Source organism: Oenanthe melanoleuca, chromosome 2 (assembly GCF_029582105.1).
Source record: "Oenanthe melanoleuca isolate GR-GAL-2019-014 chromosome 2, OMel1.0, whole genome shotgun sequence".
NCBI classification, from domain to species: domain Eukaryota; kingdom Metazoa; phylum Chordata; class Aves; order Passeriformes; family Muscicapidae; genus Oenanthe; species Oenanthe melanoleuca.
Window position 1 is genome coordinate 143,065,101 of NC_079335.1, and position 16,761 is coordinate 143,081,861.

Consider the following 16,761-nt stretch of genomic DNA (forward strand, 5'->3'; position numbering starts at 1 on the left):
TGGATGAGTGTCCCAGCATTTGAACTGGGGTGTTGCACATGTGGATGAGTGTCCCAGGATTTGGACTGGGTGTTGCACACGTGGATGTGTGTTCCAGGATTTGAACTGGGGTGTTGCACACGTGGATGAGTGTCCCAGCATTTGAACTGGGGTGTTGCACACATGGATGAGTGTCCCAGCATTTGAACTGGGGTGTTTGTTGCACACGTGGATGAGTGTCCCAGCATTTGAACTGGGGTGTTGCACACATGGATGTGTGCTCCAGGATTTGAACTGGGGTGTTGCACACATGGATGTGTGCTCCAGCATTTGAACTGGGGTGTTGCACATGTGGGTGGGTGTCTCAGCTCCAGGCCTTCTCAGGACAGCTCAAGATCCTGGTGGGTTTTGGGTTTCCAAGGTCAGGAATTGGGAATGATCCCTCTGCAGCAGAAGGGATGGCACCACCACTGCTCCCTCCTCCCCATCACCTCTGGGGCTGAGCTGCTGTTGGGTACCCCAAAGTGCACCCACAGCCCCAAACCTGCTCCTCAGGCTCTTCCTGCCCAGGGAATGGTGAAGATTTCTTGAATTACTGTAGCACCTTATGCAGCTGGGGCTGTGCAAGCAGACTAGAGGGAAACACTCAAAATCAATGCTTCAGAAACACATTTTTACCCTCAGTTCATACATAACTGATTTTTAATCAAAGGCTTTTTTTTTTTTTTTTTTTTTTTAAGAAGACTTTTACATAATTTTCTCTTTATATATATATTAAAGAAGCAAGTAAAAAATGCCTTTAAGTGCCTTATAGGAGCAAGGATTAAATGGCAGTTACTATTGAATTAAATGAGTTTTTGTCAGAATGCTTAGAAACGCTTTTTCAATAAAGACTGAATTGGAATGGGGAAAACCTGAGTTCCCTCTGTCCAGTTCTTTCAGCTCCACTGAAAGCCTTTCTAGGGAGAAGCACTGCTCAGCCTGGAGAGCATGCCAGGTTTGTGGGAGAATTTGGGGTCTTTGGCTTTCAGATTTAAGGCCAATAAAACCACCACAAAATTTCCTTTTTGGAATCTGCTGAATTTTAGTCTGAAGCTTGACTATTTCAGTGAGATATGAAATACTAAAACCAGGTGAGAAAAGTAGAAATTTAGGGAATTTTTCTCTTTTCCCTCTCCTTATGATAGTTTGTTTGCAAACTCAGTGAGAAACATTTTTGTTAAAACAATACAAGAAGTAATTTAAGTAATTTAAGAAATGCAGTAAATTATTTACTCAGCTGGGTAAGATTTCCTTAAGACTTTCAACCTGATGAATTAGTACTGCAAAAAAATGAGCAGGACATTAGGGATCAACTGATCTGCTGATGATAGCAGCACTGGATTTTAATAGTGATGATAATGAGGCAGTGATTGCTTGTGTGGCAGGACAATAGAATCAGATGTTTATGGTCCCCTGTGCTGTGTCCTGATATGATTTAGCAGTTATTGTCACCAGAATAAATCCAGATCTTCCCCAAGGCACCTCAGAAAAGCCATACACTGTGGAATTTGCTCTCTTAAATATTTTGGGGGCTTACTTTCCTCTGCCCCCCGCCCCCCCTTTTTTTTTTTTAACCTTCCTGCTAATTGTGTTAACCATCCTGCAATGTGGGTAATCCAGTGTTAATTAAAAAAAAATAAATCAATCTCCCTCTTTCAGGTTTCATAGCTGTTCAAATGTTATAACTGCATTGTATTGCTGGATCATTTTTTTCTTTTCCTTCTGTAATTGAATAGTCTCAAAATGCAGGAATGACACTATTTATTTGAACTCTTTAGAGGAAAATTAATAGGGCTATTTTTATGATTGGTCTTTTGTGTCATGGTCTTATTTTTCACTATCTGATTTATGTGGCTAGAGTAAAAGGACAAAAAAAAATAATCACCCTCATTTGAATTGCTGATATTTCTTTTATAGAGGTTTAGGTTGGGATTTTGTAATTTCTGCTTTTGGAGCAGGACATGAAACATGAAGTTTCTTTTGTGCTGTTGTGATGTCAGGGCTGCTTTGATCCCCCACGGTGAAATGTAAGATGCTGCAAAATGCAGGATGGCTTGAGAGACCCAGGGATGCTTTTTCCTCCCCTTGAAGGTGGCTGGATCAGAGTGAGACCCTTGGGAGGGAATGGAACAGGATGAGAGCTGCTGGCTGGAAATGCCATTAGGGGAATTTGAGCAGAGAAGGTGAGCAGAGCCCTTTCTCAAACTCGAGTGAGGTTGAGACCCCTGGCTGCTGGTGGGCAAGGTCCCCTTTGAGGTGCAGGATCGCTCCCAGATGGAGCCCAGACGTGCAGGGCTGCATTCCCACTTTGGGAAAGGGAACAATTTGTTCTGCACGGGCGGTGTTTGCTCACCCCGGTCAGAGATCAAACGTCAGGCTGGGCTGCAGTTTGCAAGGGACACTTTGGAGAGTCTGCAAAGAAGTGGACATGGGGACACCTCCTTCCCGACCAGGTTTGCTGCCCCTCCTGGGCTGTGTTCTCTCCCTGATGCCAGCTGTGGGGCTGGGGGAGGCATTCCAGAGGTGCTGCTGCATTTATCTGCGCAAACACAGGGTTTGGCTGGGGGCACTGTGGTGGTAGCTGCAAATTAGTGCCTGGCCAAATGTGTCTGTGCAGGGGGGCTTGTGGTGCCAAGACAGTGGGGTGGCTCAGACCCCAGGAATGGGGCAGGGGCTGCATGTCCCTGGCAGTGCTAAGGGTGGGTAATCCTCAAATCCAGCTTTTCTCTGCCTTTTCTTCTCATCCCCTCTCTTAGCAGAAGTATGAAGTCCCACTCTTTGTTTTGTGGTGAGCAGCTCTGCTTTGACATAATCCATTTAAAACACCCAAAGTTCCTTTTGTTCACCCCTTTGCCTTAGACATGACTGGAAGCAGATACCATCAGTGGTTGTGTCCCTTTCCTCCCCTTCCCTGCTGTGAAGGTCTGGGAGGGGTGCAGAGGGACCAGCCCCTGGCATCTCTGTCCTGCTGAGCCACAGCCACAGGTCACCAATGGCTCCTCACCTCTATGGCAACAAGAACTCGCTATCCAGAGGGACTCTCTCATTTCTGTGATAAAATCCTGTTTATGTGGGGAGTTTTGTTGTTGTATGGTTTTCTTTGTCTGGGTTTTTTTGTTGTTTTTTTGCCTTGTTTGGGTTTTTTGTTTGTTTGAGGGAGTTTTTTGGTTGCTTTTTTTTTTTTTTGTTTTGTTTTGTTATTTTTACAATTACCCTCATTACAGTCACAACTCTGGAAGAGTTAAAACATCCAGCTGTAAGCAGCCTGAGCCAAGAGAGGCTTTTTGCTGCCTGGGAGCTCCCTCTGCTCGGTGGCCTTGGCTTGTTGTGACTGATAGGGAAGTGTTGTCCTCTAATAAACCAGAGATAGCAACTAAGGAGATGTTAAGAGCAGAAGGTGCCACATGAGAAACAAACACCCAAAGCACTTTGGGGGCTGCTGGCAATGATTGCCTTCCTGTGTGGACTTTGGCTGTTCCTGGGTTGCACAGTTCATGGACCACATCAGGGTGTTAGGAAGTTACAGCTGTTTCTGGGGCCAAAGCCTTCAGTTTGCTAATTATGGCACAATGCTTCCACATCTTAAACTTAACATTTATTTTATTTTTTTTAACTGTATTGAGGCATTTAAGTTAAAACATGGCATCATAAGATTTCTCTAAGCACCTAAATTTCATAGTTAGGAGCTGAAACCTTCTGCTTAAGGTGGGGCAATGCACCCAAATTTCACCACTCCAGGAGGGATTCACATCTCCTGGTGCAGCTTGGAAGGCAGTGCATCAATGGTGAGGGACTGAAACCACACTGCTCCTTTGAATGACAGGCAGAACAAAGTATGAGACTTCATGTTGTAGCTCCTCTGCTAAGCCAGAAAAAAGGGGGCATGAAAAAATAAACTTGTTCCTCTTAGAAAACCCTATGCCCAAATTTATTTTATTGATGTTATAGCTATAATAGTGGGCACTTTTGCTCTATCCTGTTGATGAGAGGAAGGATGAAGCAGTCATCAGACATGCAGAACATGTGGAAATACCTGGATTCATCCCCTGCTCTCTTGCTCATTTTCCCTTAGATCTTCCATAAGTCATTTTGTCTTCCAGTGCCCCAACCCTATGCCTGTAAGCACAGAAAACATTTTCCAGCTGCACTGGGAGGCTGGAAGTGATGTACTAGTGTTTGCAGGGTACTCAAATAATAGAAATAATAATTAAAAACTAATGCATTATTAATGGTTTATTAATAATAAATAACAAACACGAATGAATAATTATCAGGAAAATAAACACACAAATAAACTTAATAGTTTAAGCAGCAGTTATGTACTCACCCAGCACGTGCCTTATGAAATTGTCTCCTGGTTATATGCAGGATAAATTGCCACTGTGATAATCAACATGAGTATAAGGTGTCTTAGGAGATGAGGCTGCATGAGTTCAGGTTGGATTGAAGGTCTCCAAGTGAGTCCAGTATGCAAAGAACAAGATGCATCATCCCCAATGAGAAGATCTCTTCTTTATTGCTACTGTTATGGACTTCTTATGTTTTCTTATGTGTCTGTATGGAAATTATGGAATCTCCCTGTCTGCATGGAAAATTATGGAGAGGGATTTGTGGGGTTATTTCAGCAGCAAAAGCATCACTGGATACTGCCTCTGTTTGAACTTTGGGGTGTGAGACTGCATTTCAGAAACACAGCTCTGTGCAAAGGAACATATTGGTGTGAACAGGGTAATAAGTGCTATTAGGAGAATGATGTAGGCACAGTGGCACGGAGGTAGAGGTTAAATCATTGTGGCCTAATGCAGATTGGCACTAAACCTTACCAAATTAAACGTCCAACCTTTTCTCTGTCAGAGGTTGCATTAACCACTGGTGTAATTAAGAAAAAAACAGTAATTTTACTCTGAGAGAGAGCTCTGAGAGGTCTCGTGCCTTGAGTTGCAAGAGTGAATAGTGCAAATGTCTGTCAAATCCAAGTGTTCACTCTAACAGGATTTTACCAAAAATGAGCCAGCAGGGAGAATTAATTCTAACGCTGAGCAGAAACTCCTGCTGCAAAATGCCATGGCCTAAAGAAATGGAGAAGAATGGAGGGCTGAAAGGAGAGGTAAAAACAGTCTTTTCATTAGTGAGGTGTTAATGATAATGAGCTGCTTGCTGATTGCTTTAGCTGTATCTGATGGGTTTAGTGTCAGACCCCACCCGTTTCTGGTTTTCCCCATCAGAGAATATCTCTGAGATAACAGGTTTTGTGCTGGGTCTTGCCTTTCTTCTGCCTGCCTCTTTCCAGCAGCTGGGAGCTCTGCTAGCTGCAAACTTGGTTCTAAATTAGGTAGTCTTTAATTTTGTTGCATGTTTTTCTGTTTTCTCCACTGAAGGAGGAGATGCCCTTCTCTAACTCTGCATTAAAAAGCAAGTGTAATGCAGAGTTACAACGAATTGGAGGAGATGAAAAATCAAACAGCTGCTTAATCTTTCCTGTTTCTGTCCTGCTTTAACACGGAGGCTACTAGAAGGCTTGATTGCTCTGGTAAAAAATTATTTTAAGCAGTTCAGCCATTTAAACTCGATTTAATTTTTGGCTTGTGTTTTGGCATCATTGTTCATTTGCACCAATGAAATTTACTGGTGACCCCTGGTCTGGAGAGGCATGAGCTCAGCAGGGGCAGTCATGCTGATATGGTGGCCCAGAAACTTCCTTAGTTTTTATGTTCCTTGTGATGGTGCTATTTTTTATTTTCTGGAAGCTCTTTTCTGCTGTAGCTGTTTGGTGTCACCTCAGCCAACTGTGCAAAGCTGATCACTCTGGCTGTGATGACTCTGCAATGTTGGAAAGGGATGGTTTGGGATTTGTTGGGTTGGGATGAGGGGATGAGCTCCTGATCCTTTATCCGCCTGGAGAGAAAACAGAACTTTCCATGGTGGGAAAGACACTAATGTGTGTGAGGATATGGAGGAGAACACCCACTTTGTTGTGGATGTTCTGTTTCAGTGGGAGAAAACTCATTTCTGTGGCTGGAGGGTCAGTGCAGACTCATCAGAGGTGACAATCTGGCAATAAAGCAATCTGCAAGAAATCTCCAAGAGCACTGAGACTCCCAGGAGCCACTTGGCCACTGATACCAAACCCAGGCTCAGCAGCTGTGCTGCTCCTTTCATCCTCCCAAGATGACCTGAGTGCTGTCACAGTTGTTGAGGAATCATGAAAAATTCCCGATTTAATGGGAACAGCAGCAGAACCCGAGCTGTGCCTGGAACAGCCCCTGTGGGTGTTTTTTGACTGCACAGACTGAAGGTGCTCCTTCAATTAATGCTGCATCATGGTTCTCTCTCAGTAACTCAGGAGGTGTCAGCAGTTCTGTTTACAAGCCTCTGCTCCCCCCTTTAAGTCGTTCCTGACAAAAGGAAGTTTAAATGCTTGCATTGATTCCTGGCTCTGCTGTGCAAAATATCCACATGTGGCAAAGACGTGGAGATTTTTCAAAGCAGCCTAAAGAATTTAAAGTGCTTTTAACATCTCCCAGGCCTTGGACCACTGCTTTTCAGCATCCCTGGGTAACAAATAGATTTAGAAGATAAAATGCTGGATCCTGCTAGTTCTCTCAGCACATCCTTTGCTTATTTATTTTTTTGAAGAAAGCATGCTGACTAAATTTAGCCTTTGTAATGTTTAGAGATTCATATTCACAGATTTGGTCCTTCTAAAAAACATGTTGGGTTTTGTAAAGAGTGAGATGGCTTAGAAGTAAGATTTCTGGAGACTTTGTCATAAGTTTCTTCCCTGTCACTGAATAAACTACCCAAAAATATAGTCCTTAACAATTTCATATGTGACACATATAAGAAACCAAGATGCTTTCTAGTTTTCAAGTAAAAGCTTGAAAATAGCGAGGTGGGTTGTGGTTTTGATTTGTGGTTTGGGTTGGGTTATTTTTTTTTTTATGTAGAAACCCAAGTTTTTAAGAAAAGTTGTTAACTCTTTCCACATTTCTATGGACTTAAAAGTGTTCCACCCTTGAATGCTCCCTTTGAATTTTTTTTTTTTTTTGACAAGACTAATTTTGTGTTTCTTTCAGACTGTTGTATATTAAGAAGGCCCAGTAATGGAGAAAAAAATGTGGAAGGAGAAAAAAAAAAAAAAAAGCACACAGAATTTCAGCATGAAACTATTTTACATGTCAGCTATATTGGAGTTAATTGGCTTTTGTATCATGTTCATCTGCAGTGGGTCTACCAAAATAGCCTAGATGACTGCTCTGCTCCATCTGGTTATTATCTTGCCTGCTGTAATATCCCTGTGCCACGCTGTTGTGGCCAGCAGTGGCTGGGAAAAAGCTCGCTGGAGATTCCCCAAGATCTGCTCTGTGATACGTTCCCAACTTGTCAGGGGCTCACTTGACAAATTGAAAATTAGCCAAATGCTTTTTCCAAGCCAAAAAGTAGCCTGAGATGATGTCTATGCATCATACCAAAGAGCTCTTTTGAGTTCCTTAAGGTGCCTGACTCCAAATACTCCTCAGATTATTAATAGTGCCCTAATAAACCTGGAGAGTGATCCTATAAATTTCAACATGTTCAGGGTCAAACAGTGAAGTCAATATTAATTAATAGTCAAAAGCAGTGTTTTATTTCATGTAATCAGCCTCCTGACAGTCTGAGCAGTCCTGGAGGTTAGTTATGCTCCAAGAGTGGGAGCCATGCCAGGGTGTCCCATGCTCTGTGGCTATAAAATACCAAATTATCTGGAGCTGTTGCATGTAGTAGCTGAAGATTTAATGAATCTCCTGAAATGCTCTGTGCTCCTTCATAAGGGGTGGCAGGAGTGATGTGCTGGTGGACCTCAAGGTGGTTTCTTTCCCTCTCCACTGAAGAAAAACAACAAGACATTGGTTTTATTACAGGGCAGGAGAGGGGTGCAAAAACCCAGGGGTTGGGGTGAACTTGGGTGGTTGGAAGCTTCAGTGGCTTCGTGGTGGCAGCTCCACAGCAGGAGTTTGCAGGGGAAAGGAAGGACACCTGAAGGAGCTCTGCACTCATAGCACAGATGGAAAGGAGAGAGGATCCATAGGAAGGGAAGGTGTAGATGTGGTGCTTGGAGATGCAACTCATGGTGCACCTGGCAGTGCTGGGCTCATGGTTGGACTGAGCTTAGAGGCCCTTCCCAGTCTTAATAATTGTATGATTCTAAGTGAATGTCCCTGATGTCAGCTCTAGTGTAAATGAAATTACTTCAAATTTGTTTAGCATGCACTAGTGGGAATATTTAAAGGTGTAAAATTCTGTTTTGAGTGAACTGTCAGATTCCTGTGCTCAAAAGCCATTCCATTAATTCCATTAATTTGTAGGAGTGATTTATAAATTATTCTGCCTTTCAATAGCTGACCTGATGCTCCTGGAAATTCCTTATAAACTTTTCTCCCTTGCTTGGCTGGTATTTGACATCTCACCTGATTTTGGTTGTGGTGTAGAGTCATCCTTGGTAGACAAGGGTGTGTGATACCAGCAACACATTGCAGGATGCTTGATAACAGAAATGCCACCTTGCCCACAAATTCTGCCTTCACTCTTTTTGATGCTACCTCAAAAGTACAATGTACTGCAAATGCCACCCTCCATCCCCAAAAAAGGACTGAGGGGATAAGAAAGAAAAGCAAAAGAATATTTGCCAGGCAGATGCACAGACTGCCCTTAGCTGAGGATATTTGACAGTGCAAAGATGGATGCTCCATCCAGGTGTTTGTATTTTCTCCCCAACCCATTATTAGAGTGAATTAAGATACCTTTTGGCTACTAGCTCTCCTCCAAGAGACAGGCTTCTCATAAGTTATTTAAGGGGATGTGTCACCTGATTAATTATATTCCCATATAACCTGACAAGGCTGATGCAAAGTGTTCCCTGGCATGAGAAGGATTCCCATGTGATGGAGCCATTTCCTCATCTCCAAACCTGCACCATTCTTTGTTCCTGGGGAAGAAAAATATAAAACATTTGCAGAGATTTGTGGCCAGCTAACCCAAGCAATGCTTCATTTTTGTGGAAGGAAGAAAAAAAAGAGATTTGTGGCCAGTGAAAGGTTTACTATTGAATTTTTTAAATATCACGTATACACACATGCACACATAAATAGAATACATGAATATAAAATAAACATATATTCACTGCTGGTGCTAGTTGTTAGTGTTTTAATCCAATTTAAATATATTTTGCCTGCCATCCCTTGCAGCTGGAGTTGCAGTATCTAGGCTGCAGTATCTACAGTAAAGTCCCTCCATATGGGGCACTTGGGTGCAGAGTTGATCATGTTCATCATTCTAAAGCAAAGCTTCCCTCTTTTTTCATTTGTTCTGTTGTTGAAGCTGCTCAATTCACTCCAAGAACATGAAATTTTGACTGAAGCATCCTATGTCCCAGTTTTGGTCCCTGTTCAATGGAGCACATCTCATTACTCTTGTTTAGACCCAGCATATATTAACTTCTATAAGCATATATTAATTTCTATCTTTCATGTGGTCTGAATACTCTGAATTGGTTTTTTTTAATGACATTAACCAGATGTCAGGCAGCCTTTGGGGGGAATGTGTGTAAATGGAATGTAGCAGTGACATGCTCTTCATCATCCACATTTTTATATCCTGATGAAAATAATGTTCCAGGTTTTAGCTATTTAAAAAAAAAAAAGTCTAAGTCCTTTGCTGTATCTCGAGCTTTCCTTCCATGAGCTCTTCCTATCCCAAGTGTTTCCTAGAGGAGGTGTTTGGTGATGGCACTGCATCTCTGCCCCCTCTGTTCTCCTGCTCAGCCTTTTGACATTGGTGCTTCTCAGCAGAGGGACTTTTTGAAGGTTTTGTGTTCCTGCTGCTGCCTTGTGAGAGCTTTGCTCAGCCATCATCTTGGCCAGATGTTTTTCCCATCTGGGCTGCCTGGGGTTTTGGGTGGGTCAGCCCTCCTGCAGCCTGCCCAGCAAACCTCTGGCTGATGGGGAATCCCAGAGCTTTTGCCTTTCCCCACCTTTTTATATTGACAGCATTTTGACTCCATCTCTGGTTGGAACGGATTTTGTGCAGTTGAGAAGATAAACTGAGAAGCTCCACTCAAAGGTGCCTCATTGTCAGCTTCTCCTCTGCCACAGGAGTGTTTTCTCATTCTGGCCACATCTGATTTTTAGCCAAAAAACATCTGAGTTTTTAGTGTGTACTGTAAAGCACATCTCAAGTTTTTCTGGTCAGCAAAGCACATGTGCACTGAGCACTGAACAGCCCAGCATCACAGTGGGTTTTCTTTTAATGCCAACTAATCAAAATTATTTAGCTTGTTCCCTTCTTTCTACACTAATATAAAAGCAGAAGCAATAACCAGAGATCAAGTAATTTATTGGGAGATTGGCTTTTGTATTTTTTTTTTCTTTTAATCCAAGGAGTCAAAGATTAATCTTGGCTTCATTGGTGATGAAGGTGTATCCCTATGGTGGGGGTTTAGATTTACCTGCAATCTGATATATCTTCTTATGAGAAAACTGGGTGCCTCCTCTCCCCTGTAGCATTTCTTACTCTGTTTTTGTTGTTTGCTTGTTTTCTTTAAATGTGTGCCTTCATAGAATCATAGAATGGTTTGGGTTGGAAGGGATCTAAAAGATCATCTACTTCCAACACCCCTGCCATGGACAGAGACACTTCCCAGGTTGCTTCTACAAAGCCTAGAAGCCTGAGCATATTTTAGTTTCAGTTTAAACATGTGCCTGTGTGCTGCCTTGGCTAGGGGAGGATTATGTCCTGAGCTGCCACTTTCCCTGAGAATTTGTCTAAAAAATTGTCACAAACCTCCAGCTTCTTTCAGCTACACCTGTGACATGAGTAAATAAACAGGTCAGTGCTTTTGCAAAGGACAAAATACATTCCAAAACTATATCCAGTAACCCTTGTTGATAAGACAGGGTATTTTGGGTGAGACCATCCACCCATCTGGTATTGTTTTCACTGATATCACTGTGCCTGTACTTGAGTTTTTACTGCTGTGGCTACATCAGCCAGGAATGGTTCAGCCACAATGCTGGGGGAAGTGTGGGGTGATTAAATATCTGCTTTTCAAGCAAATTCCTCTCTTGTGGGATAGGTTTGAAGGGATGGAGCCTGATTAATGCCCACAACTGAGTTTGGGCATTCATGCCTGAACTCCAAGTGTCATTTTCATGAGAGGGAGAGGCAAAAAAGTCGTGTCAGGAGCTGGTTTAAGTGGTGAAGTGTTGGTGCTGAGTGAGAGGAAGGGCATGGTGGGTGGGAGTCTGGGCTGCCTACCTTGGCTGTGCTTTGTTCTCCAGCTTGGCAAAGATGTTGTAGGCCTCAGCCATAAAAAAATAATACTTAAGTACATTGATATCTGGTCAGGTCTGAGCCTTAGAGCTGTTTTTTAAAGGATTTTTGACCCCTTGTGTGGTTGCTGGATTTAGGTGATACCTGCCCAGGCACATCCAAGTTTGCCAGCAGGTGCTGGAGTTTGGTCTTCCATCTTCATCCCTGCTTTTTTACTGGGTGCTGAGAGGCTCTGGGTGGGATGCTGAGATACTCTTTCTCCAAATGTGCTCCTCCTGTGTTTCTAGGGGAGGCTGAGTGCACGTACAGAGGGAGGATGTAATGCCAGTGCATCCTCCATCAATATTTGTATTGAGTGGACACAGGGCTCTCTGAACTCCCCTAATCTCTGGTCTGTGTGGCTGAATGATGGAGACAGTCTTGCCCTACTTTGGAGAGAGGAAGGGAATGTGTAAAGGGAAGCAGGAGCTGGAGTTGCTAGGGAAACACGAGCAGGGATGCTCGCAGGGCTCTCACCTGATCCCTGCCACAGCAGCTCTGTAGAGCAGGTTCCCTTTCATGCAAGTGTCATGTGGCCTCCTGGGTGAATGCACGGTCACAAAAAGCTGCTGGAATTGCCCCAGGGCTTGAGGAGCAGCAGTGGTGCCCAGCAGGAGTCCCCACAGGTTTGGGGAGCACACAATCAGTCCCATCAGTACTCTGGGGACATGCTACCCACTGTCTGCTCCCTGAGGGTTGTTCTGGGGACTGAGGCAAATGGGGATTTGCTCTTCTGGGATCACTTCTGGGGAATATCCAGTTCTCCCTCACTGAGAAGGAATGCAGCAGGCTCAGTGATTTCTCCACTTATGCCCCTATTGTGGGAGGTGGGGATGATGCTGGACCCACCTGGGGAGTCCCTGTTTTCATAATTTTGACCATTGTTGTTCCCATTTGTCTCTCTGGATCTCGAGTCCCTTTGCTGTTTGAATAATTAGTGCCAGGCCATGTGCCCTGTGCTTAGCACACCCTGTACCAGGAGGGATGACTTCCATCGAATTTATGATTATGCAGGTATTTTATTCCTTGCAAATGTTTTATTTATTGCAATGGTTATTGATAGCTGCACTTACCAATTCTGTTGAGGCAAAACAGCCTTCTACAACTGCTTTTTTTTAATTTGTGCTCTGTAATAAAAATCAATCAATCCTGGCAAAAATTTGAATATCTGGATTCCTCTTGGCTTCTCCACCTGGTAAAATTTAATAATAGCTTGTAAATGTTTTCATCAGCTGCTCCTCTATTCTTTAATTGAGCACAGATGAATCTTGAATGAGTAGTTTTTGTATGACTGGGTGTTTTTTTTCCTGTCTTAGCAGCAATCCATTCTGTTTAAGCAGTGAGCACTTTTGGGAGGTGGATGAGGGACTGTTTGCAGTGTTATTATTTTCTAAAGTTTGGAATGAAACAGTCAAGGAGGAAAGCAATTGAAACTTCTCCTGTGCTGGGGGGTTCCTTGGGAAGCAGCTGGTACCATGCAGGAATTAGAAGCAGCTGGCTTTGCTCTATAACAAATCAAGGGAGTGATTATCTCATGATAATCTTGCCCCCTTCATCTCTTATTGCATGAATAAACACAACTTCAGCCTGTAAACTTTGAGTTTGGCCTTCCACCTTTGCTACCAGAGATGAAAATTCAGGCGTGGTGGGATGTGCTGCCCTTCCATCAGCCCTGCCTGGCATTGTCCCTGCCACCCTGGGATGGTGCAAGAAGGGGATGAGCTGGGCTGGCTGTGCCAACAGCAGTGATGGAGCCCAGTGCCAGCTCATGGGTGAGCTGTTCCTGACTCACATGAGCAGGGACCACATTTCACAGCCAAAAAAGCCACGTGGGGAGAAGGTGGGTGCTGCAGGGATCCAGCTGTGCTCCATGAACTGTTCTTTCTGTCACATCTGGCCAGGGACTGCTGCTTTGAGCTTTAAGCAGAAGAAAGGGACCAAATAAAAGATTGAAAGGCCCCTGCTAAGAGGTGAGGGTGGTGCCAAGGAGTCAATGTCTCGAGTTCAGCAGGGTGGCACTGGGTGAGATGAGCTCAGATTAGCAGACCTGCTGTCCTTAAGAGCCTTGCTGACTCGTGCTGGTTTGAGAGGAGCTGGCACGCACACCATGGGCTCCAGGGCCAAGCCTCCAATCCCCCTGGGCCAGCTCACCTGAGCACTGCCAGCAGGATGGCACTGCCCCTTCCAGCACCCCAGGCTGGCCTTGTCTTTCCAGGCCGCTCTTAGGCCCCGTTCAAAAGGAAGGAGGAGGCATGTCTAAGCAGAAGACTCCTGATCCATCTCTGTTTTATTCCTTGCCCTTCCCTGCAGTATTTTCCTGCAGGGAAGGTGAGGCCATGGCTGGAAGGGCCTGGCGCCGGCGCGGCCGCTGCGCGCCCTGAGGAGGGGCAGGCCCCGTGTCAGCCCCTGCCCAAAATACACTCTGCTTCTAAACTGAGACGGGGATTCTGCACAAACACTTGGCATAGGTGAGCTGGAAAAAGGTTTTAAGGGTAAGCAGGTTATTTATACTCTGTCTTGCGTGTCCAGCCTCTGTTTGTGCTGCTAAGTCGTTCATGTTTATTTTGTGGAGAAAGACCTGGGCCATAAATCCTTCTCTAACCAGCAGTCAGCAGCCAGAGCAGGGTGCCATAGGACACAGTTTGGATGGAGGAATAGGGTTGGGAAGGGGGGTTTAGTAGGATTTAGTCCCTTCCCAAGGACCATATCTAGGGCATGGCACCCAGTTTGGATGGAGGAGTCTGGCTGGGGAGGGGGATTTAAATGGGGTTTAGTCCCTTCCCAAGGACCACATCCAGCACCTTACAGCAACAGTGAGCTGGGTGCTGCAGAGCCTCTGTTCTCCATCCCTGGGCAGCTTCATTTTCAATATTTAAATATTTTCAGGTGCCTTGGGCTGGGAGCAATCACAGATCCATGCATATGATAATTTCTCAGCAGCTATTGGCCCTGCTCATATGGCAGTGATCTCACTTGTGAAGTCCCTGGAAAGTACTGTGTAATAGAAATTTTCCTCCTTGGACACTCAGATGAGTAAAAGGGATTTGGAGATGCATCTTGTTTTGGGGTGGAAAAAAGGGTTTTGAAGCTTGTGGGACATTCATAAAAATCACTGTTGTCCCATGTTGGTAGTGCACTTATCCTCACAGAGTCTCTAGTGGGAAAGAGTTAAATGTCCTGTCACATGTGTTCATTGCCACAGCCTTGAGGAGATTTCTTGTCTTCAAGAAATAAACACAGCACGTGTTCAGCTAAAAATACTGCAGGAGGAATCCTTCCTTGGCCACAGCCCCGATATGGGAGAGCAGCTGTGAGTCGAGGGGATTTTGTTTGTTTTTAAACTTCATCTGTCTTCAAAGTGATGCTGCCCTGGGGTGTTAGAAGAGCCAAAGTCCCTGCTGACCTTCCTTTGCATCCACTGAGGGCCATGGAGTAGGACTTCTTGGCAGCTGTTTGCAACATGAGTTGGAGGCTGTTGGCTTTGTTTGCAGTTACCTGCAAAAGCAGAAAACCTGGAGGATGCTGAGATGAATTGAATGATCCTGAGCTGCGGGAGGGAGCACCTTTGAGGCTGCTCCTCAGTGTGAAAATCTGCTGCTGCACAGAGGTGGAGGGTGAGGAGAAGGATCTCAGCCTAACTTTTTACAGGAATCAGCTACACCAAAACTTCCTCTTTGGTTTGCCCTGTTCATAGGCAAAAGGAATATTGGCCCTGAGATCTGACTCTTCCTCTGGCTGTATGTGCCTTTGATCAGTTCACTGCTCTTGAAAAGTCAAACTGCTCCTGTGCCTGTCTCAGTGGGCTGGGATTTCTTACATTTGGCTTAACCTTCTGCTTTGGGCCTTTTACCCCTGCAGATAATCTCAGTTTAGTGTTTCTGTGGTTAAACTCCTAGCATGGGGTCATGGCTTCCTTGGTGAATGGGTGATGTGGGGTGGGGCTTCCTGGCCAGCTGGGATGCATCTGCAGGTGGATGCTGCTGCTCATTGACACAGAGGTGCTGGGAAGCTGCACTCCAGGACTGGCATGCCCTGTGATAGCTGCTCCCACTCCCAAACAGATCATTTTAAATGATGCTTCAGTTTGCTTTGTAAAAGCAGCCCTCCCTCTTTTTTTTCTTTATCTCTTTTTTCTTTCTTTTTTCTTTTTTTGCATTGCTGTCCAGTCATTTGCCCACCATCCCAAATCCCAATTGAGACCTGATGCTGAGGGCCAGATGAAGCAGAATGTATTCAGCCCGATGATTTCCACATGAGCAGGGCTCTGTGCTGGTGAAAGAAGTGAACTCATTGCAGAAACCTCCCAAGAACAAAGCTTTGGAGAAAGGATCAACCTTATTAGCACATTTAAGGAGAAAGGGGGTTTGTCACTGTATCAGTTTATGCTTCAGCACATTAGTGTTGTAAATCTCTTTGTGGAAAGATTGATTAAAACCTGTATTTGCTTTTCTCTTTTAAAAACCCAGAAAGAAAAAAAAGAAAAAATCAAATCTCCTGCACACTAGTTTCCTGTACATTTTTAACACAAGTTTATGGGGTTTGATGGTTTGAAGCCTCCTGCAATTAAAATGATTTTTTTTCCCAAGAAATCTTTTGGTTTCTCAAGTATTCTTCTGGCCTTTTCACTTGAAAAGGAAAGGCAAACTTTCATGAATTGAGCAGGGGCACTCTTTGAATGAAGTGAGGGTCAGTGCTTCTCCAGGCTTTTCTTCCCATTGTTTGAAGAATACACTGAGGATAGTGGGAGCAGATGTGCTGCTTCTATTTGGGCTTATTTTGGCCCTAGTATGGATATATAGGAGCTGCCATTGCATTAATTCCTCCCATGGTTGCTGTGGCTTAGTCTGTGCTCCTTTGTAAATACAGAACAAGCATCTTCTGATAAAGTGTTGGTGCTTTGACACCATGCTGTTAAAAAAACAATTAAAAAAGTGAAAAATATCAGTGGAAGGCAAAATCAGAGGAGAATCTCTTTGTCCTGTGATTTATGTTGTGGGATAGACACCCTGCACTTGTGACCCTGGCAGAGGTGTATCTGCCACAGCTGGATGGGCAAAGCTGTGTTAGTGACTGAGGGTGAGCGTGCATCCAGCCTTTGATGGCTGAATGTGACATTCTAATGTTGTTTCTAGTAGTACCTGCCATAGGGATTTAATTCCACAGGGTAAGAAAAAAAAAAAAAAAAAGAAAGAAAATAAAAGTGGAAGTTGAAGGAGATTGCATTTAAAAACCTGCATGTGATCTGTCTGTATTTCACACTACAGGAAGATTAGCCATGCTTTGAACACTAGACTGTAAATTTTGTTTGGCCAGTGACTCATTGTAGGTATGCTATAAATGAAATGGAGAATGGACACTTATAGGCATGAGTGTTATAATGCTAACAAAAGAAAA

At 44.1% G+C, this 16,761-nt stretch overlaps 1 protein-coding gene across 2 annotated transcripts in view; it reads left to right on the top strand.

Moving 5' to 3' along the window:
* Positions 1–16,761, top strand: part of ACVR2B (activin A receptor type 2B) — a 98,048-nt gene that overhangs the window by 36,391 nt on the left and 44,896 nt on the right. The window contains exon 1 of one of the 2 annotated variants that reach the window (XM_056485618.1): positions 2,388–2,474. The exons of the other annotated variant lie outside the window; for it this stretch is intronic. Coding sequence (XP_056341593.1) covers positions 2,450–2,474 — 25 coding nt within the window. The 5' untranslated portion in view covers positions 2,388–2,449. Of the gene's footprint in view, positions 1–2,387; positions 2,475–16,761 lie in introns of those variants that run through there. 2 annotated transcript variants of the gene reach the window in all.